Source organism: Centruroides vittatus, unplaced genomic scaffold, assembly GCF_030686945.1.
Source record: "Centruroides vittatus isolate TY-2023 unplaced genomic scaffold, ASM3068694v2 contig_1215, whole genome shotgun sequence".
Lineage (NCBI taxonomy): Eukaryota > Metazoa > Arthropoda > Arachnida > Scorpiones > Buthidae > Centruroides > Centruroides vittatus.
The window spans coordinates 2,221,926-2,248,321 of record NW_027120777.1 but is presented as its reverse complement, the minus strand read 5'-3'; the positions used below and the strand labels follow the sequence as shown (position 1 = coordinate 2,248,321).

The window sequence follows — 26,396 nt, the reverse complement described above, 5'->3', positions numbered from 1 at the left end:
TAAATTTTGAAATTATTTTTTATTATTAAAATAAATTGATTTTATTTATTGTTTGAAAAATCAAAATTTATTTTTATTTTTCTAAATATATTCTTTAAAAGTAAGAATTGAATTCTATACTGCTAGATATTTATTACTAAACATTTAATGTTAATATTATTTTATTATTTTTAAATATGAATCAGGGGGCCATGTATTAATTACGTGTGCAGTTTTTGAGCCACTTCCAACCCTCTCTCTCATTACAATGTCCAGTAATGCACTTTTGGCAAACTTCTACCTTTTAATTATGTATACAGTAGTTCATGGACCCTCTAACTTTGAAGAAATGGCTTTAAAAAATTCTGAAAAATATTTTCTAATTGATAGTTTATTCACATGACTAATAAGTAGGCTATAAAGAGCAAATTCATATGCCACTAATAGCTTTGAAAATGTCCGTGCAGACAATGCCTCAACTCCCTTCTTCATTGTGTACAATGAGATACTTTTCACAGCTCACTTCTTCTTAAACTGTGAAAATAATTAATAGATAGCTCCTTAATTACATTGATAACATAAATATTAATAATTCATTAATATAGATATTAAATTTATTGTGTGTATTATAATATGTAGGTACTGTAGAATAATTATATGTTTGAAAAGTCTGAAAGATCAATGAATTCTTTTAAAAGTAAATTATTAAAATGGCATCTATTTTCTGAATATATATTATATTTATTTTCTAAAAGAATCATTTACTCCTGATCATAAACCACTTTTGGGGGAAGATCCAGAAGTTAGAGGATTCTTTCATGGATGTGGATTTAACAGTTTAGGAATGAATGCTGGTGGAGGTTGTGGACGAGAACTAGCTAGGTGGATTTTTTATGGACGTCCAGAACTTGACATGTACAGCTATGATATTAGGTTTGTATGAATAAATAGGGCAAAATATTCTGAAATTTGGTCAATGTAGTGAAGTATTCTTTTAAAATAAAAACAGGTTTGACTGTACTTAGCTAATTAATTCTGTTATTTAATATTTTACTGATTAGTTTATTTTATTAATTTTAGTGAAATAAACTAATAAAATTTTCTTTGTGATAAAGTTTCTGGAATTCTTTAACCTACAAACTTTGACAATTGAAAAAGCTATAACTGATTTTTTCAGCATTTATTTTAGATATTGTATACAGTTTCTGTTACAATTGTATTCAATTTTGAATGAATAACTTCTGTATTATAAATTTGTGATAGTTTTCATAGTTTGCAACATAAACTGTAATTTTTTTAAATACTCAAATTCAATAATTAATGTATAAATTTGTTAAAGAGTTTGAAAAACTTTCTAGATTTGCAATAAATTTCATCCAGCATCTTATTAAATTCCTTAATAGATAAATAAATAAATGTTTATATTTACTAATATGCTTGACTTATAAATATATTATTTTAGGCGATTCAGTTCAAAGTTAACTAATAACAAACAGTGGATAAAAGAAAGAAGTCATGAATCATATGCAAAAAATTATTCAATTGTTTATCCTCATGATGAACCATTAGCATCTCGAAATATGAGAAAAGATCCATTTCATGAGGTATAATATTTTTCTTTGCTTTACTTACATTATTATACAGCAAAACAATCCCAAATTATAAATTAAGCAAATGATAAACCCAGAATTAGTCAAAATTACTTTATATACTTAATTAAACATCAAACTTATAATTCAAATATAATTTTTATTAGGAATTATTAAATAATGGATGCATATTTCAAGAAAGACTTGGATGGGAAAGACCAGGTTGGTTTACAAGAGAGAGTGTAGCTCCAGTAAGTTTTAAAGCCTAAAATTTGTTTAATCTTTATTGTCATAAAATATTTTTTTCAATACAATGAAAATGCATATGATAAAAATCTGTTTATTAATTTTCTGTTTCTGTTCCTGTTGTGGCAATACACCATATTACTGTATATATATTTTAGATATAAGTTTAGTTTTAAGTTTTCTTTCTTCTTTGTTCTCCCCTTTTTTTTTCTCAAATTTTTGACTAACATTCTTTTTTGTGGGTGGGGTAACCCTTTCTAAGAACCACATTAACAATGGGAAGTGAAGGCCCTGAGGATACTATAACGAATAAGAAGGGACATTCTTGGGTCGGACTCTCGGTGAAGGCAGACGTGTGAAAGGTACGCTCCTGCTTGTCGTCTAGAAGGACAAAGGGAGACAAAGATGGCCTGCAAAGGAGAGAAAGGACCCTGTTAACATGAGGAGAGAGAGACAAACATCCCTTGTATAAGGAGGATCATTGAAGAGATCCAATTAAAGATCATTGGGAAACAGGATTTATAGTGGTTCCCCACCAGAAGAGCATCAAGACCAGACAAAAAACCCGGGTATTCTTTATAACCTCCTCTTCTATCATACTAAAACCTTTTATGTTAACTTTTCCTTCCTCTTTTAGTTTATAATTTAGTGTAAGTATTAGTTGTAAGATTACAAGTATGTCTTTTACTTATTTGCCGCAAATGGGTTCCCTTGATTTGTATTTACTTGACTCCTTGCTTAGATTTTGGATATTTTGTAATGCTCAGAGTTGGAGTCCAAAAAGAATCCTGTGTATTACTAATCATGTGAAAAATAAATAATTGTTGTTATTTATTCGTGTACTGCTTTTCGTGGACCATTGTACATTCATGTGACTCTCACACTGTTTATTAATGTTTTTAACTTTGTATTTAAATTTCATTACTATTTGATTGTATTATTTTTATTTGAAATGCTCCAATCAATTTATTGAATAATCAAATTCTTCTAACCTTATTTTCAGATATTGATGAATACATGCTGAAAATTTATAAATAGTAATGAATATTGTTAAAATTTTTTGCTTGGTTTAATATTTGATTACTATTTTAATAATCAAATATAATGAGTGAAAGAAAGTAAATTTTTTCTTTTAATTCAATATGGTTATTTCAGTCAAAAAATTAAAAATATCTCCTTTATTACTGGTACATTAAAAATTAATTATTTTTAATGAAAACCTTTAAAAGTAATTTCAATTAGGTATTATTAAAATAATTCTAAGGTATTAAAAACAAATTAGATATGTCTAACTTACAATAGAGTAAGTGTTTAACAAATATTTCTAAAATCTTTTATTTTACTTTTAAATGAATTTATAATAAGTAAATAAATTTTTGGTGAGATTATGTAATATATATTTTTTCATTTTATAACTGTGCATAGAATTTGATTTTGGTTTACATTAATAAATAAGTTTGCAATTGTTATATTAGAAATTATAAATACAATGTTTCATCTTTGAAAGTTTGTTTTCTTTGTAGATTTAAGTCTTGAGACAGTTTTTTTTCCATATACTTTTACTTCAGTATTTTTCACTTGTCAAATAATTTTAATTTGATTTAAATGAATAAGAAGTACCTATAAAATATTCAAACAACTAATTGAAGCTTCTCTTGAAAGCTACCATTAGTTATAATCTATTAATATATCAGGAAAGAAGCATAATTCAGCTTTTAGTAGATAAATAATAAGTATTTATTGTGCAATTTGGACAGATGTTAAAAGATGCCCTCAGTTAATGTACTGAATAGTAAAATTATTTTAACTTTAATATAGGGCATTTATGAATATATGCTGAAAATTCATAAATAGCAATAAATACTGTTAAAACTGTTGCTTGGTTTATTTGTCATATGATATGATATATGATGATATTCAATTTGAATCTATTAGCTTATTAATAGTTTAAATTTTATGGTTGCAATTTTTCCATCAGTAAGAACTAATTGAAATATCCCTGATTAGATATATTTATATTTATTTATTAATGGATTAATCCATACTAAATGAATAAAAATTTTAGCTTTATACTTTTGAGCAAGATTAAATGAACAAGAAATTGTGTTTATATTCTGTTTCTGTTTATTCAATTGTCAAACCTAGAACATAGCCTTGTATCTTTTGATTTGCTGTCTAAGGCTGATGAGTCTTGTGATATTTCATTTGTTATTACTTATTTTCTGAGACAATCTTGATTTGGGGCTGTATGATCATTAACAGCCCAATCATCATCAGCATTTACCCCCATGGGTAAATGCTGATGATGATTGATGATAGTGGATTGGGAGGTGGTTCCATGAAAATAGTGTCAGCACTAATTCACATTTTTATTTTCATAGCTGTCATGCTTTTGATGATCTTCATAAAAGACCTGCAAAATCTTTGGTTTGATTTTAAAAGAGCGCAAAATATTTGCATCTGATTGCCACATTCTTCTCTCATAGCTGAAAGAAAGGGCCATGTGACTACCATACCAATTTGCTTGTAGCATGCAGAAGCTTCTCTGCAAAACCTAACTCTGATCTAGTATTTTTAGAGCCACAATAATAAAATTGTAAGAATGTCATCTTTTTTTGGTCCTCTTTATGTTGAATTTTTTGTCACAGGATGACAAGTTGAGCATCTCAATAGAACTAACAACTTCCTTATGATGCATATTTCCCATTTATTTAGTCAGTACTTAGAAAGAGGACCTGCAAGTATTATTACATATAAAAAGATATATAGAAATACATTTATAATCTTAGGCTTCAAAATTCACAGTTATATTCTGTAGCATATTACTGCATTTTATACTATTATTATCATATTATATTTTATAATAATGCACATTTTTATCCGCAACACAGTAAAAATGATTATTTTATAGAAATTTAAAATGTTTAAATAATATGTATTTATTTTACAGATATCTCAAATTAGAATTCTGAATAAATTGACTAAAATTATTTTTTAAATGATCAAATTTATGAATTTAATGAAATATTTTTTTACAGTTACAGAAATATGATTATTATGGAAGTTATGGAAATAAAAGGCATGAAAATTATGCCTATGAGGAGAAATTAAGACAAGATTATGCATTTGTATTCCCAAAACATCATGATGATGTAATTACAATTATTTTATTAAATTTTAATATTAATAAATGATTTAATATTATAGATATGGCTTTTAATTTATTAATTTATTTTAATTTTTCACCAAATAAGTTTTCTATATTAAACTGTATTCAATAAATGAATATATATTTTTTACACATACACATACACACACACACACACACACACACACACACACACACACACACATATATATATATATATATATATATATATATGTACGAGGCCACCTTTTTTGCAGGATACATATTTTTCGAATTATGTATCCTGCAAAAAAGCTTGTTAAACTGAAAAAGTTAGTCTTCAAGGGACCACAAGACAAGGCTACTGAGTTTATTATAAATAGCACCACAGTTGGTGAAAATGAGATCAGTTTTATTTTCTTAAATGTAGTTCCATTTAAGAAAATGAAGTTGATCCCATTTTTACTGAGTGTAGTGCCATCTATGATAAAAACTGATACCACCATTTTGTGGCCCCCTTGAAATCTAATAATTTTTTTATAAGATACATATTTTTCCAAGTTATTTCAGTGGATTGATTAAAATGGACCACTCTGTATGTACTCTATATATGTTTCAAATTTGTTTCAATATGTAATGTTTGAAGAATTTTTCAAACAAATGTTCTTGTTCTGTTCATTTGAAAATAAATTGAACTAGCAAAGGTACTTGTAAATTTTGTTAAATTTCTATCTTTCTAAATTTCTGTCTTTAATTTGAAATGCGTTTATAAATACATTTTGAACTGATTTTCTAATTGTCTTAAAATACTTCAACTGTTAGCAAAAGTGACAATTAGAAAATCAATTCAAATCAGTTATTACTTATCATTATATAGGTTAACCAAAAACTCTGCTAATCATTACATTGCTTGTATTATGTGTGTTGTTATTCCTTATTTAGTCACTTTCAATGAAATGATTGAACCATAAATAATAGCATGCAGCTGTTCCTAATCAGTCAATTGTTTTTAAAATAATATCTTGATTAATTGACTTTTGGTCCATTTACTGTTCTATAATGAATTTAATTTAATGATTCAGACTTATACTTAACATTTTTATCTATATCCATTTATAAAAGTCTGATTTCTGTTAATAAACAATAATTATTTTTTAATTTAAATAAAAATTTCAAATTATAATTGTCTTAAATATTCTGTGTTATTTTGTTAATTAAGGAAGTACAGAAGTACAAGTGTAGTATTTAAAAACACAAAATTATATTTTATATTTTAATAAATTCATTTTTAAAATAAAACTTAAAATTTTCAACATAAAATAATACAATAATTTTATCTGATAAATACATAGTATGTTAATATTAGTTAACTAGTTGTTAAATTATTATAAGAATCCATATCTTCATTGTTATTCTAAAAATACATTATCCATTTTACAAAGATTGGCAGAGAATGTCTTGGTTGTAGAGAAAATGTGGCTGTATTTAACATGTCTTACTTTGGAAAATTTTATTTAATGGGACCAGATGCACAGAAAGCGGCAGATTGGATATTTACAAATGATGTTAATAAACCAATTGGTAAGTAATTTGTTTAAAGTATTTTATAATTACTAATGAATACCAAGAAAATCTTAAGCAGAAAGAGAAAATTATTTTAAATTAATGCAAATGTTTTTGGTTATTTTAAAAGACTATCTTAATTAAACATAATTTCCCTCACTGCTTAAAAGTTTTTTTGGTGTTCATTGGTACTTTTTAAAGCAGTTTACCAGGATTTAATAATACTTTATAATTAATAACTTTAAAAATAAATTTTAAGCAGTCATAAATTTATTTGTTGTTTCTTATTTTATTTTGTTGCTTTTAATCCACATTCTTTTCTTCTTAAGAGCTATATTTATAAGTTATTTCCAAATAATAATAAAGAATTTTGGGGAAAAATACTCATAATTATAGTATAAATGTTCATTTTATTGTTTTCTTTTTATAAAATAGCACTCTTTCTACATAATTTGGGTTCCTTTCCCTTACCTATATATTGAATTACATTAATCTGTAATATATATGAAAATAATTATTGCACTTTACTCTTTCTTAAAATTTGAAATGTAAATAAAATTTAATACTGGAAAATTCACAAAAACTTAAAATACATGAAAATATTATTTACTAATTTTCTGCAAAAATTTCATAAGAAATTCTGTTACAGAAAGAAGAAATAAACACTGAATAGCTTATTATATTTGCATAATACAGAAAATAAAGAAACATTATATTATATAATAGTTGTTAAATAATAAATCTATATTAAGTGTAAACCAAAAGATAATTTCAATTTTCATGTTTTTAGATAAAAAAATATTATAAATTTCTGTGATTTCTTTTATAAATAATCTAAGTTAAAGCCTGCAGCTATACTTATTATCTATAAAAGAATATTCTAAATATCTGGGCTTTGAATTCTGTGATAATGAATTCAAGCCTAAAGCTGTGTTCATTATCATAAAATTCATCTTAAACTTACAAAAAAGAGGTTGATAGAATTTATTACTGTAATCAATGAAATTTATACTGGAATTTATTACTGGAATTTATAGAATTTATTATAATACAAAATCTTAAATGCTTAGGAAAGAACTAACATATTTTATAAATTGCTCTCTAATCAGTGAAAAGCAGTATAAATGTTAGAATGTGTACTAAAATTTGTTATATAATAAATATGAAAAATTCATTTTTTGAGAAATTTAATACTCTTATTTAGCTAAAATTACTGTCAAATTTTTTTCTATTCAAAATAAATTTATGTTAATAAATTAAAACATTGTATTTCAAAGGTTCAACAACTTACACATGCATGTTAAATGCAAGAGGGGGTGTAGAAGCCGATTTAACAGTAAGCAGTATAAAGAGTGGAGATAACAGCTCATGTGATCCAAAATTTGATGGTAAGAATGGCAATACATTATTTATGTTGTTATTATATATTTATGTAATTGTGCTAAATTTAAATTTATGTAATTAGATTTTAATTGCAAATTTTAAAATTGTTTTGAATATATATCTTAATTTTTTGATTTAAGTGTGTATCTACATATCAATAAGTAAAAAAAAAAAACACCTTTATCCAGTAACAAAAAATAAATTTATTAAGTGAACTAATGCTTTCAATCTTATTTAAAGATCATCAGATTCTTATGATAGAACAGAAAACAACTTTAAAACACAAACAATCAAATATACAAATTGATTAACCAATTTGTATATTCAACCCTTGTGATGTGATATTAATATATAATATGATTCAAATCATTCCATTGTTTGTGTTTTAAAGTTGTTTTCTTTTCTATCATAAGAACCAGTAAATAAGATCAAAAGCATTAGTTCACTTAATAAATTTGTTTTTATTACTGGATACAGGTGTTTTTTTTACTTAATTACAGTAGTACATCCAGTTTTTTACAGTAATTAATATCTATATATCTTCATTACAGGAATTTTTATTGTTAAAAAATGTATATACTGATAATAAGACAGTGGACTTACCACATATCTAATTGTCTGTTCATCTTGAAGAACTTTGTAGAAATTAAAGGATTTAAACAAGTTGAAATTTTAAGGAAATTCATGGAAACAACTGATATTGAATTGCATCTCCCATTTTTCTGATTTATGAATATTATTTAGCAGTTAGAAGTAAATTAAATAGTATCCTATGTATAAAGCATTTTGTATAAAGGTGTCATCAATAATGTATGACTTCAGCTGCAGTACAAAAGTATCTGCAATTCTTTCTTTTTCCCAGAACTTTAAACATTTCATCACAAGTAGCTTGACTTCATCCTTATGTCATAATAAAAGGAGATTGTAATTAATAGCTAATAATTTATAATATTTTATAATTTTAATAACAAAATTAAAATTGAAAAAATGATCATTTTCCTCCATCGTAAACATAAGCAGAAACCGTACTTTACAGCACCAATAAGTTTTCCACATAAAAAATAAGTTGAGGATCATTTACTGACAATTTTTGTTTGTGGATTTGATATTCTTTTATATAATCGTAATCTTTACCTTTATACTTTTAATTATTTTCTTCACCGGTCAAAAAAAAATAATCCTTGAAAATTAAGGTAAGGTCGTTTGAACAGTTACGGAGTAAGCACTACAGATATTCCAGTTTCTAGAATTTTCACAAGTAGACAAATTCTGATTGTCAAGTTGCTAAAATGAAAATATATATATATAAAAAAAGAAGAATTTTAAGACATTTTCCATATTTATACATTAATAATTTCAATGTGTATGATATAATAAAAATTTATTTTAAAAAATTGTTTTAATATTTTAATGTATTGTTTCTTTTTTATTAGATGATGGATTTTACATTGCAGCTGCTGGTGCTGCTTCTCAACAAAATTTTTCTCATATACAAAGTACAATTCAAGATAAAAAATTTCAAGTGTCATTGATTGATGCATCAGAAGAAATGGGAATGTTAAGTATCCAGGGGCCAAAAAGGTAAAAGAACACAATATAAGAATGTTATATTTTAATAAACTTTGTACAAATATGTATGAATGCACATTTTCAAAAAAAAAATTTAGTTAAATTTACAAATTATAAAATTTTTTAATTATTTAAACAATTTTTACATTTTATTTAAAACAAAATTTGTTCTATTTCTTAATTTTATTTTTTTACTATAGTATGGAAAAAAAATTAGAATTTATTTTATAAAATTTAATCAATTTTTATAACATAATTTAACAAAATTTATTTATATTTTTTTTAATATTTGATATTATATTTTTATATTATTTGATATTATTTATATGTATCTCTTTTATGTAATTTATTGTTTATATTTATATACATCTTATGATTTATAGCTTTTTTATATACTTATACTTATTAATTTTGATTTCTGACTGATTTGATTTTGATATCTGTTATATTATTGTACAGTGTAGGTTAATCATTATTAGGGGGTGGAAACTCATTGTCATAAAACATTTTCAATTATATGTAAAATAATAAATAAATAAACATTAAAAAATAATAAAATAACCTAATTTTAACATAGCTGACAAGCATAAACTTTCTGAATACTGCTGAATGTTTTGTAATTAAGGCTTTTACAACTTTTATATATTTTGGAATTCTTTTAATGAAATTATGTTTTTTTTAATATTAAGATGATGACGATGACACCTGACATCAGTTATCTTTTCAATCAGTTTTATTTTAGAGATGATTTTTTGATTACCTGATGTCTAATCTCTTAAATTTTTTGTTAAGGATTCCTGTCAGACCAGTTGCCAACTGCTATAATAGGAACTTTTTTGACTCAAAAAAGTTAAATGTTCTTTTTTATATGGCATGGATCCTTATCTTGCATAGAAATGAAATTTTTACTATAATAGAATCTAATACTTCTAATTGAAATTAATATTTTGTTATGATGATCTTTATGATATACATCCATTATTTTTCTCATTTATAACTAAGCAAACTATAACTGTTTTGGATATTTATTTGTATTTATTATACAGAATTTTTGTTTTATTTGTGTAACAGACTTTATTCTTTGAGAAAATATTTCAATAATTAATTTAATCACTAAAGCAAACTTTTTAAAAAATCATTTTGAATTCATTTAATCAATATAAAATATTTACATTCAGTTATTATTATAGTTTAGAAAATAAAACGTATTGTGTTACTAAAAATATGGATTTGATTTTATGAATAGTTGCATAACTTGAAAGATTTACAAATGATTTCAATGAGATTTTTAGCATTCTTCAAGTAATTGTTTCTAAAGATATTTCAAAATATAAACTGATTTTTAAGTAAAACGTCTAATAAAAATTAAATAATAATGAGTAGTTTTTTAGTAACTGATTTTAAAACATACTGAGAAAAATTATTTTATTTAGTCGAGAATTGCTACAATTACTAACAGATGAAGATTTGAGTAATGAAGCTTTCCCATTTTCATCAAATAAAGTCATTAATTTTGCAGGACATAAAGTAAAAAATTGATTATCATTAATGTAAAATTAATGCAACAGTAAATAAATTTAAGCAGATAATTATTTGAGTATTTATTTTTATGTAGGTCCGAGCACTTCGTTTAACATTTGTAGGTGAAATGGGTTGGGAACTTCATATTCCTAAGGAAAGCTGTCTTCCAATTTATAGAGCTCTGATGAATGAAGGAAAGAAATTTAATCTCATAAATGCTGGTTATAGAGCAATTGATTCTTTGAGTATTGAGAAAGGTAAGAACATTAATTAATTTTCTTAAAACACTTAAATATTTATATTACTAATAATATTTAAATCTGAATTCTTTGTGAGTAAATTCTAACTAATTAATAATCAGTCCTTTTTAGAAATTAAACTATAACAATTATACAGTGGAACTTCGCTTAATGAGCACCTTGCACGATGAGTATTTCGCATAATGAGCAAAACAAATTGCAAAAATTTGCCTCGCTTAACGAGTGATATTTTGCATAATGAGTGATGAGAAGAGGCGAAGTCCCGAATTTTTCACGTGTGGCATGCTCCATCAGTCTGTATTTAGCACTCCTTCCTCTCATGGGCGGGGCGGTGGGGGCGGCCTGCCCCGGGTGTCACCCGTGTAGGGGTGACACCCAGTAGGCCTGTACCTGAAAAAAAAAGAAAAAAAGGTCAACGGCTCGCCTCCCATGACAGTTTCTTCGCTACGATGAGATGCCACGAGGGCTCGCACCAGCTAAAAATCTTACTATGATTTATTTTATAAATCTAAACTCATATGTCGCAACATCACATATTCAATATAGCATTCAAATTGCTCGAGTGTGAAGATATTACAATACTCGGCAACAAGTGTTTTATAAAAGAGGTAAAAAGGGTGACACCACGACATCTGCACCGGGTGTCACCCATGCTAGCTATGCCACTGCTTTCTCTAGCATCTTAGTGTCGCTTGTGATCACATATTTTTTCCAAACTTGTGTTCACACATATTACTTATAAACATCAACCATAGCCCATTACATAATAAACACACCAAACAATATGCCAAATTCTTGGGTCATTAAATTTAATGACCGATTCCAAATTAAATTTTAGAAATGTCTGAATTAAAAATTAACTATTTATAATTATTAAATTTAATAAGAGATGAAAATATAACTGCCTACCTCTAGTCAAATTAATTAATTTCTAATATTTAATTATAGCATTTACATAACCCAAGAATTTGGCATATTGTTTGGAGTGTTTATCAAACATATTAGCTGTGATTTTTTTTTTTTTTTTGTTTCTGTAAATTGAATTCTCATTCCAGGATGGTTCATTTTCTGCACTAGAAGAAAAGATGATGATGATGATTCACGCTCCTTAACAGTGTATATTGTACAATTTTTTTTGAATAAACGTTATACATAAAACATTTGAGCATTTTTTTGGCATGAAACACATTATCGTATTTTACATTAATTTCTATGGGAAAAATTGTTTTGCATTACGAGTAAGACTCTGGAGCAAATTATGCTCATTAAGCAAGGTTCCACTGTATTAGAAAGAGCCTATAAAAAAATTTCCTTCCAAACTTAAATTGTGACTTTAAAATTCTGAACTAAGTTTAAATTCAGAATTTTAAAGTCACAATTTAAATTTGGAAGGAAATTTTTATATGCTTTTTATAAACTTATGAATTCTGCAAGAATATTTTAAATTTTCACAAATAATACTTTATATTACCATCGATATATGAAAAAAATATTTTCACTTGTTTTTGCTTCTTGGCAATGATAGACTGACATTTGTTTTACCATAAAGCTTGAACTGTTATAGGAGCAGAGACATAACTAAGAGGGGGCACATGACCTGGGTGCTGACCTTAGGGGCTCAAAAATGAGTATGTAGAATTAAAAGACTGTAGAAGTTTTTGTAATTAACATTGAATCAAGGATGTCAGACATGAGATTTGTCCTGGGTGCCAAAACTGTTCAGTACAGCCCATTATAGGAGACCTTTTATAACCAATAATAATTAGATAACATCCAAACATCCAACAAGGTCCAAGAACCTTGCTGCCTTTACAAGAACCTCAAGGCCCAAATAGTGAAGAACAGGTGGTGGGTGAGGTCTTTGAAATTGGACCATACACTGAGCCCTTCTCACTGGTGCCTTGACATATATATATCTTTAATACTAGCAAAGATATAATTGAAAACCTATCAAGAAAAAATATAAGTTTGAAGAATGAAAATCACACCAGCCAACATAAATGCATAGAGAAAGCATCCATTTATTCTCTACTAGAGAAGTTATTAAAGAAGGATGGAGATGAAAATTTGATTTTTAGTATTAAAATGCACAACTGAGACAAGTGCAGCCTGAAATAAGTATTCAGCATCATTTTATAGTTCTAATTAACTCTAGCTAGGTGTAAAACTATTAAGCTGTGCACAAATGAAGGACTTGAGGGCAAGCTGCTAAAATGTAGGCTATAAATAGATTCTGGCAAGCTTAACAAGTCTGTAAAGCTGGCTGTTATGGTATTGCAAGCCCCAAGAAAATTTTGAAATTTGACCAATTACAGAGACATTTTGAGGCTATATGGAATAATTAAAGAGCTTATTATGAGGTTAATATGAAGTACTTCAACCCATTGGCTTTAGATTTATTACTGAAATAGTTTTAGTTTAATAACAAGTACTTAAAATCTCCATCAATTTTGCTGAAAAATTCACTCATTAAAGAAAACAATTTCTTCTAGGTCCCTCTAGAATTAGGAACCCTAAAACTTCATTCATTAGTTTTTTAGTACTACACCGCTGTTTTTTTTATAAATGATTTATATTATTTATAGCTGTGATAATAACTGTTAACTATGATATAGTGAAAATATATGTTTTGAAAATGTTACTTTTCCTATTGAACATTTATTAAAAATATATTTATTTCAAAGTAAGTGCCTCAAATAATTAGTACTATTTATTTACCTGTCTCTGTGCAGTGACCATCAATGTCCATACAGAGTTCAAAGCTCATCAGCACTGATTATTGAATGCATTATATCTAATTTTCTTGCGGTTCATGCCTTTTATCTTGCATGTTACCTTAAACACTTGTTCTTCCACATTCATCATTAGTGATATGGATCTGTAATGCAAATTTTCTGGAACAAATTATATAACATGCAATACTGAAATGAAAAAATACACTTAATAAATAGAAATATTGTCTTGATTATTATTTTTAATTTATTATTCAATATTCAGTAACTAGTCCCAGAAAAAGGCTGCAAAATGAAAGCATTTATTTTTCCTCAAAAGTTGAATTAGTATCATTGAATGGATACTATTATTTTATTTTTGTATTTTGTATCATACCATAAAGATTGAACCATGTGCCAAGACAGAAATGGTCTCTGTCAAAATTAAAGTTATACAAATATGTCATTCAGATTTTCTTTTGACTTAACCACTTTCTTAAAAGGAGATAAATACAGATGTGTTTTTTAGTTATTGTATAATCCTGTGAAAATGTTCTCATTTTATTTTTACTTTTTTAAAAAATATTTCAAATATTTAAAATATACATATATACATTTTCTATAGGATGTATCATTATATATTTTTTCAATAATTTTAATGATTAAGATTGAAATATTTTGAATGAATTACAGAAATAAAAATTTTATTAATATTCATCAATAATAACTTTTATTAGTAGTAGTAATTTTTCTACAGATCATAACATTTCTGCACATTATTAATTAAAATGAAACAAAAATTTCGAAATTTTACTTTTTAAAATGAACGATTCTCTGTAAGTCTGTATGAGAATAGTTTTCATTAAAATTTAATTTTTTACATGAATTCTATAAAAAAAAGATCTTCTTAATGCTCTTAGTGTTATTGAATTACTTCAAGAATATACCATTCAAAGGAATATTAAAAGCTACATAAATGGTATTTCTTGAAATACAGTAATTCAATCTTTAATAATAGTTTTTTTTTTTTTTTTGAATAATGAAATATAAATATTTATTTCATAAAATTTTGAAAAATTTCTTATTTTTCTAATAATAATTGCTTAGCACTAGAGATGATACTTCATGAACAAATCTTGAGACATTGCATCAAATTTTGTTTTTTGCTATGGGGAAAAAAGCATTTAACAGAATTGAAGTTTTTCATATAACAAACACCAAATATTTCAAAGTTTGGACTTCTGGCTTCGATCATTTTTATGTATTTAGTAGTGTAATTTTATCTGTTAGTAGTGCTAAGAGTTTATACCTTATTTAGTTTTGAGGCTAAATATATACAGTACCTTGTACTATATTGTACTTTGTAAATATAGCCTATATTATCTTTGAATAATATATGAAAATATGAAAATAAAACTATACAATAATAATAATTATTATGATATATATATATATGTTGATATTTATTAGGTTTATATTAATTATATGTAATCATCTTGCTATAATAAATCTACATCATCAGCTTACATTGATTTCTTATATTTTCGATTATATATAGATAGAAAAATCTCTTATAGATGGCAATTGCTCAATCGATATAATTGCATATTCTGCTTTTTAATTTGAAAAAATTTTTGAACAGTTATGAAATTTGTAATCTCTATATCAGGGGTGGGCAAGCAAGAGTTCAGTGGGAGCCGAAATGTAGGTTTTGAAAAATGCATGGGAGCCGCAGTTCTGTACTGTCGTGGAGGATAGTATGGTAAGGAGCGCGATTTTATTATATAATATATAAATATAATATAAAACAAATATTGAATTTTCTAATAAACATATTTTCACAAAATTATAAAAATAAAATTGTAAAAATAATAATAAAACACAGAAATTAACACTTTCAGCAAGAGCGGCACTCAAAAAGAGCCGCATCTGCTCTATATCTAGCTAGGTCTTTTATCTCAGCAAGTGATATGTTCAACTAGTTTTTTGGAAGACTCCGATAGGATTTAAATATTATTATAAATTTAATATACTTGTACTTTAATCTTTATACTTTTACTGTTTATTATTTAGATATATACTGTATCTACAAAATAAATACCGCAGTTAAATTAATTCATCAACTATTGGACATAATGCGTTACCAAATGTGTAAACTAAAGTATAACAATAAAGAAAGCTCTTCGTTTCCAGAGAAAGCAGAAGAAAAAATCTATAAAAAGTATGAAAATTTTACATTTTTTACAACGAATAACGCATAAAACATTGTTTAAAACTATTGATTAAACTGGAAACAGGCCATAAAAATTTTATTTCCATGAATGATTTTGTTGTTATTGAAATCAAAACTAGCAGAAAGCATCATTTACAACACCTCGAAATTATTTGTTTGTCGGCTGAAATATATACTAAAAGTATCAATTATGAAATATTCAAATCTTTCTTTTAATAATAATAATTTTTTCTCTGATATTGTAATTACTACGAACTTACATTTAATTATTTCTTAAAATATATATGGTTTGCGTATAACTCTAGGTAATACGATCCACAAACCAATATAATCTAGAATTTCCTTCTTCATGCCGAATGACGGAAATAAGTAATTCAGTATAGATAAAGAATAGCTAATGAAATAAGTTTCATGAATTATTCATCCGAAAAAAATCATAATAGTTCAGATCTGATTCAAAAGTGTATTCTCTATACAGTAAAAATAGCCTTTACAATACAACTATCAGATCAAAATTCCGACAAGTTTTATAGTTATGAACTGCTTCAGCTGCACAAAATAATAATAATAAGTACATTCTACTAATCCTGTTTCCGTTATCTATATAACTACTGTTTGAATCGAACATAGTGAAATAAATACACAAACAACCAAACACCTTAAGTTGCTGAGAAAATTTAATAAATAACAAACGTTTTCAGCCAAATCTGTTGGCCATCATCAGGTTAAACAAATTCGAATGCAAACACAAAATGGAACAAAAAATTTAAATACAAATAAATAAAATAACGGATAAAATATACATATAAGAAAGTAAAAATTAAATATAAATAACAAAAATATATAAAAAAATATGTATAGGTTAAATAATAAACTACACGAAACTCTAATAAATGCAAGAAGTGCATTTATCAATAAATTATACGAAATTCTGACAAATACAAGATATGCAGTGATAACAAAATCAAGGCATTAAATTAAGAGCTATCAAACCTCTTAATTAAATATTTCCATGCCGAAGGCAACCCTTCGGCATCCCTGGCATTAATGCAGGCATTATGTAATCTGCTCTTAAATATTTCAATTTTTTCGGCGCAAAACGCTAAAGTCGGTGAGTGTACAGGTTTAATGATGTCTGCTTCACCCCACTTGACTACCGAGCCTTCAACCTGTGCCATCTGAGATAGAATTGTGGCGTTAGATCTTTTGCTGATGTTGTATTTGTGCTCCCTCAATCTAATCCCTAAGCTTCTATTAGTAACTCCAATGTAGTTTTTATTAATGCCTAGTTCTTGGTTTTCATAAGGAATTTTGTACACTCCAGCCATTCTTTCTTTATCAATACGGTCTTTGTCGTTCCTTAATAATTTGTACAAGTTGGGAGCCCTCTTGAAAATTAACTTGGTATTTTTGCGGGCTGAGATTTCCTTCATGATAGCTTCTTTCTTTCTGTCATACGTGAACTTTGTGAATTTGCGGAAATCCCTTCCTTGAGCTTTTGTTTTGTTATTCTTGTAGTTTTTGATTAGTGTGGTTATCATATCCGCCCTGTACCCTAGAGTTCTAGCGATATGCGATATCCTGTAGATTTCTTTTTGTCTATCAACCACACTACTGCAGTAGAGAAAAGCCCTGCGAACAAGGGCACGGAAAGCAGCCATTTTGTATTGGTAAGGATCATTCGAACGCGATGGAATGTACAAAGGGCTATGCGTTGGTTTTACGTACACTTTAGTAATCAAATGTCCTTCCTTGAATTCGATGTCAATGTCTAAAAAATGTATCCGTGAGGAACACGTCTGTTCAATCTTTAGCATGAGGCCGTCATCGTTGTTGTTGATTCTATTAATAAATTCCTCGATTTTCCGGTCATTTTTCCATATTACAAGGACATCGTCTACGTATCTTTTAAAATACATAATGTCATTCATGAAGCCACAAATAACACTCTTTTCTAACCTTCTCAATACAAGTTCACACAACAATCCTGACATAGGACTTCCCATTGGGACTCCCCTTTTTTGTTTGTATTGACGGCCATTAAAAGCGAAAAAAGATTCATAGCAGACAAGGTTAGCTAGCTCTATCAAATCATTACTGTAATTTGCCAAACCTGGGCTTTTGCTGTGCATGAAATCCAAAAGCGCTACCTTGCATGACTCAATTTTTATAGAGGGGTATAAGCTCTCGTAGTCCATTACGGTTCCAACCTCATTATCCATTAAAATTAGATCTTGTATCTCATTAACCACATCCCTAGGATCCTTTGCCACATATACGTTATTCTCGAGCTGAGAGGTGAGAAACCTATGTAATCTCTTTTCAAGAAAAAAGGTTGGTCCTCTGCATCTTTCAACTATGGGTCTTACTTCCTTGCCCTCTTTATGGGTTTTGGCAAACGCAAATAATCTCGGCATACCTGGCCTAGGATTCCGACAATTTTTGAGAAAAGGTAATAAATTAGTGATTTTAGCTTTTTCAAGTTTCTTAACTCTTCTGTCGACGCTATCGATAATCTTTTCGTCAACACGCTCGCATTCGGTTTTCTTAATATAATCATCCAAAGCGTCATTATACGTTTGCCTTTTCATGATGACTAATGTTTTGCTCTTGTCCGCTCTAGTAGTAACCAAATCGTTTTCTCTAAGCCAGCATTTAGTAAGTTTGATGTATTTACCGGCATCACATCCTTTCCTCCAAGCCATCCGGTCTTTAATGACAGTTTTCCATCGGAGGTATTCTTTTTCTAAAGGATCTAGCCCAGATATTCCTCTTTCTATTTCTTGAATTGACGCGTCCCAAGAGTTTGAACTTTCAGGGACATAGTTCGGTCCCCACTTTAGAAACTCCATGATCTTCATCGGGACTTCTACCTTGTCCCATAATACGAATGTCGAAGGATTATCCTTAGTTGCTCTTGATGCCTGTTTTTTAAGGATCCATTTCATTTTCTTAATGTACTTATTCGTTAAATTCACATGTACCGCATCCGTTAACTTAACTATTCCTCGGTTGATATTTACCAACATTTCAGGATCCTCATTGTATATAACATTTTCTAGATTGATGAGCTCATGCAGGACACCATATTTCTTATTCCTAGCAATTCTAATGGACTTACGAAGGCACATAAGACAAAACTTAAATTTCAATGAAGCACATTCCTTAGGGATGCTGATCCTATAAATCGACATCGGAAATACCCTGCTTTTCAAACATTCTTTCAAAAACGTAAATTTGCATTCTGCCTTGACAAGTTTTAACGCAATCTTCCTATATTTCTTGTAATAATCCACCGGTGCCGCCATTTTAACATTGAAGTGAACTCACTCAGCAAAATTAAATCACAAACAACCAAACACCTTAAGTTGCTGAGAAAAATTTAATAAATAACAAACGTTTTCAGCCAAATCTGTTGGCCATCATCAGGTTAAACAAATTCGAATGCAAACACAAAATGGAACAAAAAATTTAAATACAAATAAATAAAATAACGGATAAAAATATACATATAAGAAAGTAAAAATTAAATATAAATAACAAAAATATATAAAAAAATATGTATAGGTTAAATAATAAACTACACGAAACTCTAATAAATGCAAGAAGTGCATTTATCAATAAATTATACGAAATTCTGACAAATACAAGATATGCAGTGATAACAAAATCAAGGCATTAAATTAAGAGCTATCAAACCTCTTAATTTAATGCCTTGATTTTGTTATCACTGCATATCTTGTATTTGTCAGAATTTCGTATAATTTATTGATAAATGCACTTCTTGCATTTATTAGAGTTTCGTGTAGTTTATTATTTAACCTATACATATTTTTATATATTTTTTATATATTTTTGTTATTTATATTTAATTTTTACTTTCTTATATGTATATTTTATCCGTTATTTTATTTGTTTGTATTTAAATTTTTTGTTCCATTTTGTGTTTGCATTCGAATTTGTTTAACCTGATGATGGCCAACAGATTTGGCTGAAAACGTTTGTTATTTATTAAATTTTTCTCAGCAACTTAAGGTGCTTCTGTTTCCGTTATCTATATAACTACTGTTTGAATCGAACATAGTGAAATAAATACACAATATAAACTTCTCCCCACAGCTTGAGGAATCAATATTCAAGTTATTCTAGACATTATTTTTAAATTACTTTCTTTATATTTTATTTATGTCGCTTGATTAGAGTACGATTGAATCTAGTTCACGATTTAGAAAGTTTCGTACAACCAGTTCATGCTTGGGTTGAATCGAATCGGATTCGTACCTGTGACTTTCAACATCTAACGGATTATCGACTGCAGTGTCATTTATTAAGAAGGACTGACACAATAGAATTGGTCGGCACGAGTAAAGAACGATAAACAAAGTTACTATTCAAAGTATCCATTTAAAAAAGTATTTAGAATAGGATAGGTTTGAATGCAAATCCTTCATCACGTTAAACACGCATCAATCGACTGTCTGACTAACCAAATCAAGAAATAAAAAATTGTATTTTGCAGGAAATTACTTTCACGAAAATGCAAAAAATTTGTTTTTACTTTCCCTGTTCTGTTATATGTAACTGAGGGAAAGTATGGCGATCGGTCAAAAAATGACCCCCCAAGATTTTTACATTTTTGGACTGGGGACCTCGAAATGTTCAGAAATGCAGAAAAATTTAGACTTATTTTCTTCACCCTTTTTGAAGCTTAATAACTCCTGCGCTTTCTGTCGAAAATTTCTGAAATTTTGTAGGAAGGTTTGTGTATTAGGAACATCGATGCTAATAAATTTTGGTGGCTAAAGGTGGACGGGATGGAGAGATAAAGGGGGGTCGTGTGTAATATCTCGAGTAGGGCCGGACTTAATGACTATTTTACTCGTTATTATGATTTATTTTTTTATAAAATCCCTCTCTACCCTCAAAATTAAGTTTATAAATGAATAATATTAATTACCCTTTTTCACCCTTCTTCACCCTTTTTGCTATTTTATAATAATTAAAAAATATAAAAAGATTTTTTAAAATAAAATATGATAACAGATGGCGCCACCAAAATTTTAAATGTTGCCGAGAAAGTTAAGCAACTCGTTGCTGGATTTTTATAATTTTGTTATGAAAATTTTCAATACTGAATGTAATCTTATACTCCCACTTTTCAAATACTTTTGCGTGAATACTTACGGCATATGTTTCATTATAATAGCTTTTATATATTAAAAAAAAAAAAGATAAAAATGTAATTATCGTATTATCCGTTTAGCTTTTCAAAATTACAAAACCGCATTCGCTGGTGCGAATAATTTAACCGTGCGAAGACATGCATGAAATTACCACATTAAATAATTGAAGGAGAATAATGGCAATAATGGAATTGTGCTGCTATCAGAATCGTGTGAAATTATATATTTAAACAGGATCGAATTACTAATATCTAGTTCCTAAAGTCACGCAAAAAATAAATAGAAAATAGAGTCAAGTGGTTCATTTTTAAAATTTTGCTTGGATATTTATAATATATATATATATAACACGATTTTAAAAATTACTTATATATTTTAAATTCTATTTAAAATAAATATAAAATTGAAAGTAAGACTGAATTAAATTGAAAATTTCTATTTATTGTGAATGGCTACAATAACATACAACATAAACTAGTATATCCGGTAACTTAAGGAAAGAACACGGGTTTGGTTCCCACATTGGTTTAGAATATATATATATATATATTTTAAAAATTTAGTCTCCGTTTCTTTCTTTGGGTGGAAATACTCATGGCCATTCGTAGAAAATTTTTCCATGGGTGGCCAAAGCTTGGAGACAAATAATTACGTCAATAACTTTTTATTTATTTATTTTAATTCATTGTTTTTTTCACAATTAGATTATAGAATACAGTATCAAAGCATCCCATTGTCGAGGGTGTAAGTTACATAACTTAATCGCTTTTACGATTATAATTTGTGGAATTTTTTACTCGATCCCAGTGTCCCGTTTGGCCCCCTTCTACAAAATTCATTGAAAATATCATTTATATATATATATATATATATAACAGGTTTCTTAAAGTAACGACTCTGATCTGCAGAATTTAGTCTATAATATTTTAACAATAGAAAAGGATATTTTGAATAATATAAATTATATATTCACATTTAACGTATATAAAGTAAAGAAAAAATGATACTATAATTGTACACATAATTTATATTATTCATTTATAATGTGTTGAATTTGTAAGTACAGTAATTAGAAAATTAGCAAATTAGTCAAATGATAATTTTAGGTAATTAAACCCTAATAATAATTTGTTGATAAATTTCTTAAGGGAGTTAATGAGAATTTGAATAGCAAATGAATCTGAAAGGAGAGAGAGAAGGGGGGAAAAGTAAGCTGAATAGTAGACTCAGTGGTAGTAAGTAATGACTGGTATGTTAATGTGTCTGTACAGGCTTTAGCCTTCCTAATCTTGTATATGCAAGCTGTCATGTAAATTCAAACTGAAAGGCGAGGAAAATTAGACATTGACACGTATTCAGAAAAGTCTAAAGCATACATTATTATTGTTATTATTATTATTTTATCTTAGATTATGCAAAACATAAATTATAATATTCTTATATAATCAAAAATTAACTATTATAATATATCATAGTTTTTCATTTTGAAAGTTTAGACTTAATACTGAAATTTATTATTAGATCATTTGTTATCTTGTTTTATCAGATGTAGGTCATCCCGGGTTTATATTACTTTGCTGATCTTATCGGGAAAAAAATAATAGTAATGAAAAAAGAAACAAACAGAAGTTAACTTTACTTTGATATATGAAAAATGAATGTATTTTATATGTAGATGGATATTTAATAAATCAATAAAACTTAACAAAAGTATTTAAAGTTACCTTAATTAAATTAATATTTATTGTAGGAATATCTTTATATGACATACTTTGTATGAAAATGTATTAATAAAATTTAAATGTTAAATTACATTAATTATATATTTTATTAATATTTATTTAAATAATTATATGTACGTGTACACATATAAATATAGTGATACGAAGCCTGTGTAATATAATAAAATGGTTATAATATAAGGAGATTCTTTATTAATATAAAATTCTATGAGAACAGTCGGCAGGTGAGGTTCTACTACAGTCCGCATCAGATATCTGATAGGGCACAAGTCTGTGGAAGGGTTCCCACGTCCCTCAACCCAATCTTGAGGACACACCAGGGGTGTGACGCATGGGTCAAGGTCACACATTTCATTCTCCATGTGTTTACTGATTTATAGATAAAATATCAACATCATTGAATTTGTTTGAAGCTGATATTCTGTTATCGTCTAAATTTGTTTATTTGGATATATATATGTAGCCTATATATTTTACTAAACTTATTAACAAATTTTTTCCAACTCTAAATCACAGAGAGTGAGATTAGAAATTATTATTCTCTAGGGTTTAAAATTATTTATAAATTTGTTTTATAATTAAAATGAATTCTGTATAAATTTATAAACTGAAATATTTTTGTTAAATTAGTTCCAAATTATTCTTATTAAAAATAATATTAAAATTAAAATTTTATTTTTATTTCTTTACTGTTTCCTTTTATTTTAGTTTTAAAAAATTAATTAAATTTTATAGGAGAATTAAATTACTTTTTACTTTAGAATTGAATTAATTTACTATTTTTTTTTTAATACTGATTAATCATTAATATTTCAGTGGTATTTTCTAAGTTATAATTGGAATATATTTAACAATGGTTGAAAGAACAAGGTCGTCTGAAGACCATCTGTTCGATTATATCGAAACACAATACTTATCGCGGTTTTGAATAATAATTACATGATATCGAATGTTCTTAATACAAAATAAATCATCGATCTTTAATTACAATTAAATATAACGTTATATAATACATTACAGGTTATAGACATTGGCATGCAGACATCCGCATGGATGATACACCCCTGGAGGGGTCTTTGGGCTTTACTTGTAAATTGAAGACGTCAGTTCCTTTTTTGGGACGAGATATGCTAGAAAAGCAGAAAAAAGAAGGTTTAAAGAAAAGATTAGTTTGTTTTACATTAGATGAGTAAGTTTATTTTAAAATAACTCAATTAAAATTCAATATAAAATGAATTATTTACATTTATAATTTTGAGCATTAATATACTCATTTATTAATTATTTAAACAAAAAAAAATATCCTTAAATGAGGAAAATAATTAACAAAAGTTGCTTGCTATTGCTTAAAACCTCCAGTGTAGTATCGATTTTTTAAATTAAAAATTATTGTATTCAGTCTAAAATTATTCAGAGGATAGGATTTTGGGTGTGTTCAGAAAATATTTGAGGGTGGAACCTAGAATTAAAATAATATAAAATTTAAATATATATATGCTGTAATTCTATTTTCTTCCTCAGTAATTCGTATATTTTCCTACATTATACAGTAGTTATATATCAAAAAAACCTCTCGACACACATCTTAGTTTGGAAATATGTTAAATATATTATATATAAATATAAAGTGAACTGGTTATAAATTTTTAAATATATAAAATAATATGTTTTAAATGAAATCGAACTGTCAATACAGGATATTCTTTGGCACACTATAAAAGAACATACTTGACATACAGAATGGGTAAAATTCAAATTTAGTTATTTGAAAAGCAAAAAATTTATGATTTAAGATGTAGGCTACTGTTCCATATTTTAAAAATACGGAACAGTGCATCTTAAATCATAATTATTTCAATGATATAATAAATTATGTAATAATATTGTGATAAGATTGATTTTTTAACATTGTTTAAGAGATACTGATAACGTGAAGTGGTCTACATTTTAGTATAAAATATGGGAAAATATATTAATTATGGCGAAATTTTAATACAATTTATGTATTAAAATTTATTATATAATAGTAAATCTTTACATATGTATAATACAAGAAAAAGAGATGTTCATCAGAAAATAACTGTCCAGTTACATTCACTGAATGTGTAGTCCTGAATTTAGAATAATGAGATCAGTGATAAATATATTTGTATATAAATATTGGACATTCCTTCCTAGAATTAGGTCAAAGATTACATTTCTTTGATGAATGCTTTCTACAGAATCTTTTTTTTTTTATCGACAATAGTTTACAAGCCTATTTGTAATACAGACAGATCAAATAACCACACAGAGTATGAAATTGTTTTTAAAAAATGTAAGGGATTATGCTGCTGTTATTCTACTTCTTAAATTTGTATCTTGAGAAACCTGAGATACATTTTGTTTTCATGATTTTCATAAATATATAATGGATAATAGGATTGTTTTGAATTTCTGAATTACTAGACAATTTAAAATTTGGGTGTCATATTCACACTTTAAATTGAATCTGTCTCTTAACGATTTGAATGTTTAAGGAATAAAACAGGTGATGATTGCCGTCGTTATAAAAAATATTAGTTAATTATTGACGTGATTTTATTCATTTTCTGAAATTAATTAAAATATTTCTCTTCCTCAGACCCATACCTTTGTGGGGTTTAGAAGCCATATGGCGCAATAATCGAATAGTTGGATTTCTTAGAAGAGGTGATTATGCTTTCGCTCTAGGAAAGAGCATTGGTTACGGATATGTAAAAGCCCCGGGAGGTGACAACATCAGTATCGATTACATTAAAAGTGGAGATTATAAATTGGAATGCATGGGCGTAACTTATCCTGCCAACGTGCACTTAAAAACGCCATTTGATCCTGCTAATAAAAGAATAAAGGGAATCTACGACGAACCTCTACCTATATACGCAGATAAATACGTATAATTAATGTTTTATACATTAAGAATTTACATTTGAATGATATATTTTCGTAAATACGTAATATAATTTTTTTATTAAAAGAATCAAGAATGGTTACAACTATAGAATTTATCATATAGATTAATCTGTTTTTTTTAATTTTATTTTGATAAATTCTTTTGAAAATTGTTAAAAATAATAATTAAAATTTAAAAAATTATTATAGCAATATTTTTATGCTTTTATTACAATATAAATACAAGTATTCAAGGTTAGAAAGATAATTTATAAAGAATTTTCTTTTGTTATTATTTTTATAGATTTTTTTTTGTTGTTGTTGAAGTGTCCAAATTAATTTTAAAAGAACTTGTCCGTTTTCTACAGAATAGAACT

At 26.9% G+C, this 26,396-nt stretch overlaps 1 protein-coding gene across 1 annotated transcript in view; it reads left to right on the top strand.

Moving 5' to 3' along the window:
• The window catches only part of Sardh (Sarcosine dehydrogenase), a 51,085-nt gene extending 24,973 nt beyond the window's left edge, over positions 1-26,112 (top strand). Inside the window, exons 9-19 of the mRNA XM_067284602.1 lie at positions 735-912; positions 1,442-1,583; positions 1,736-1,819; positions 4,853-4,966; positions 6,384-6,522; positions 7,782-7,892; positions 9,321-9,468; positions 10,890-10,983; positions 11,072-11,234; positions 24,127-24,295; positions 25,730-26,112. Of these exons, the coding sequence (XP_067140703.1) occupies positions 735-912; positions 1,442-1,583; positions 1,736-1,819; positions 4,853-4,966; positions 6,384-6,522; positions 7,782-7,892; positions 9,321-9,468; positions 10,890-10,983; positions 11,072-11,234; positions 24,127-24,295; positions 25,730-26,027 (1,640 nt within the window). The 3' untranslated portion in view covers positions 26,028-26,112. The remainder of the gene's footprint in view (positions 1-734; positions 913-1,441; positions 1,584-1,735; positions 1,820-4,852; positions 4,967-6,383; positions 6,523-7,781; positions 7,893-9,320; positions 9,469-10,889; positions 10,984-11,071; positions 11,235-24,126; positions 24,296-25,729) is intronic.
• The last annotated feature ends 284 nt before the right edge of the window (positions 26,113-26,396 follow it).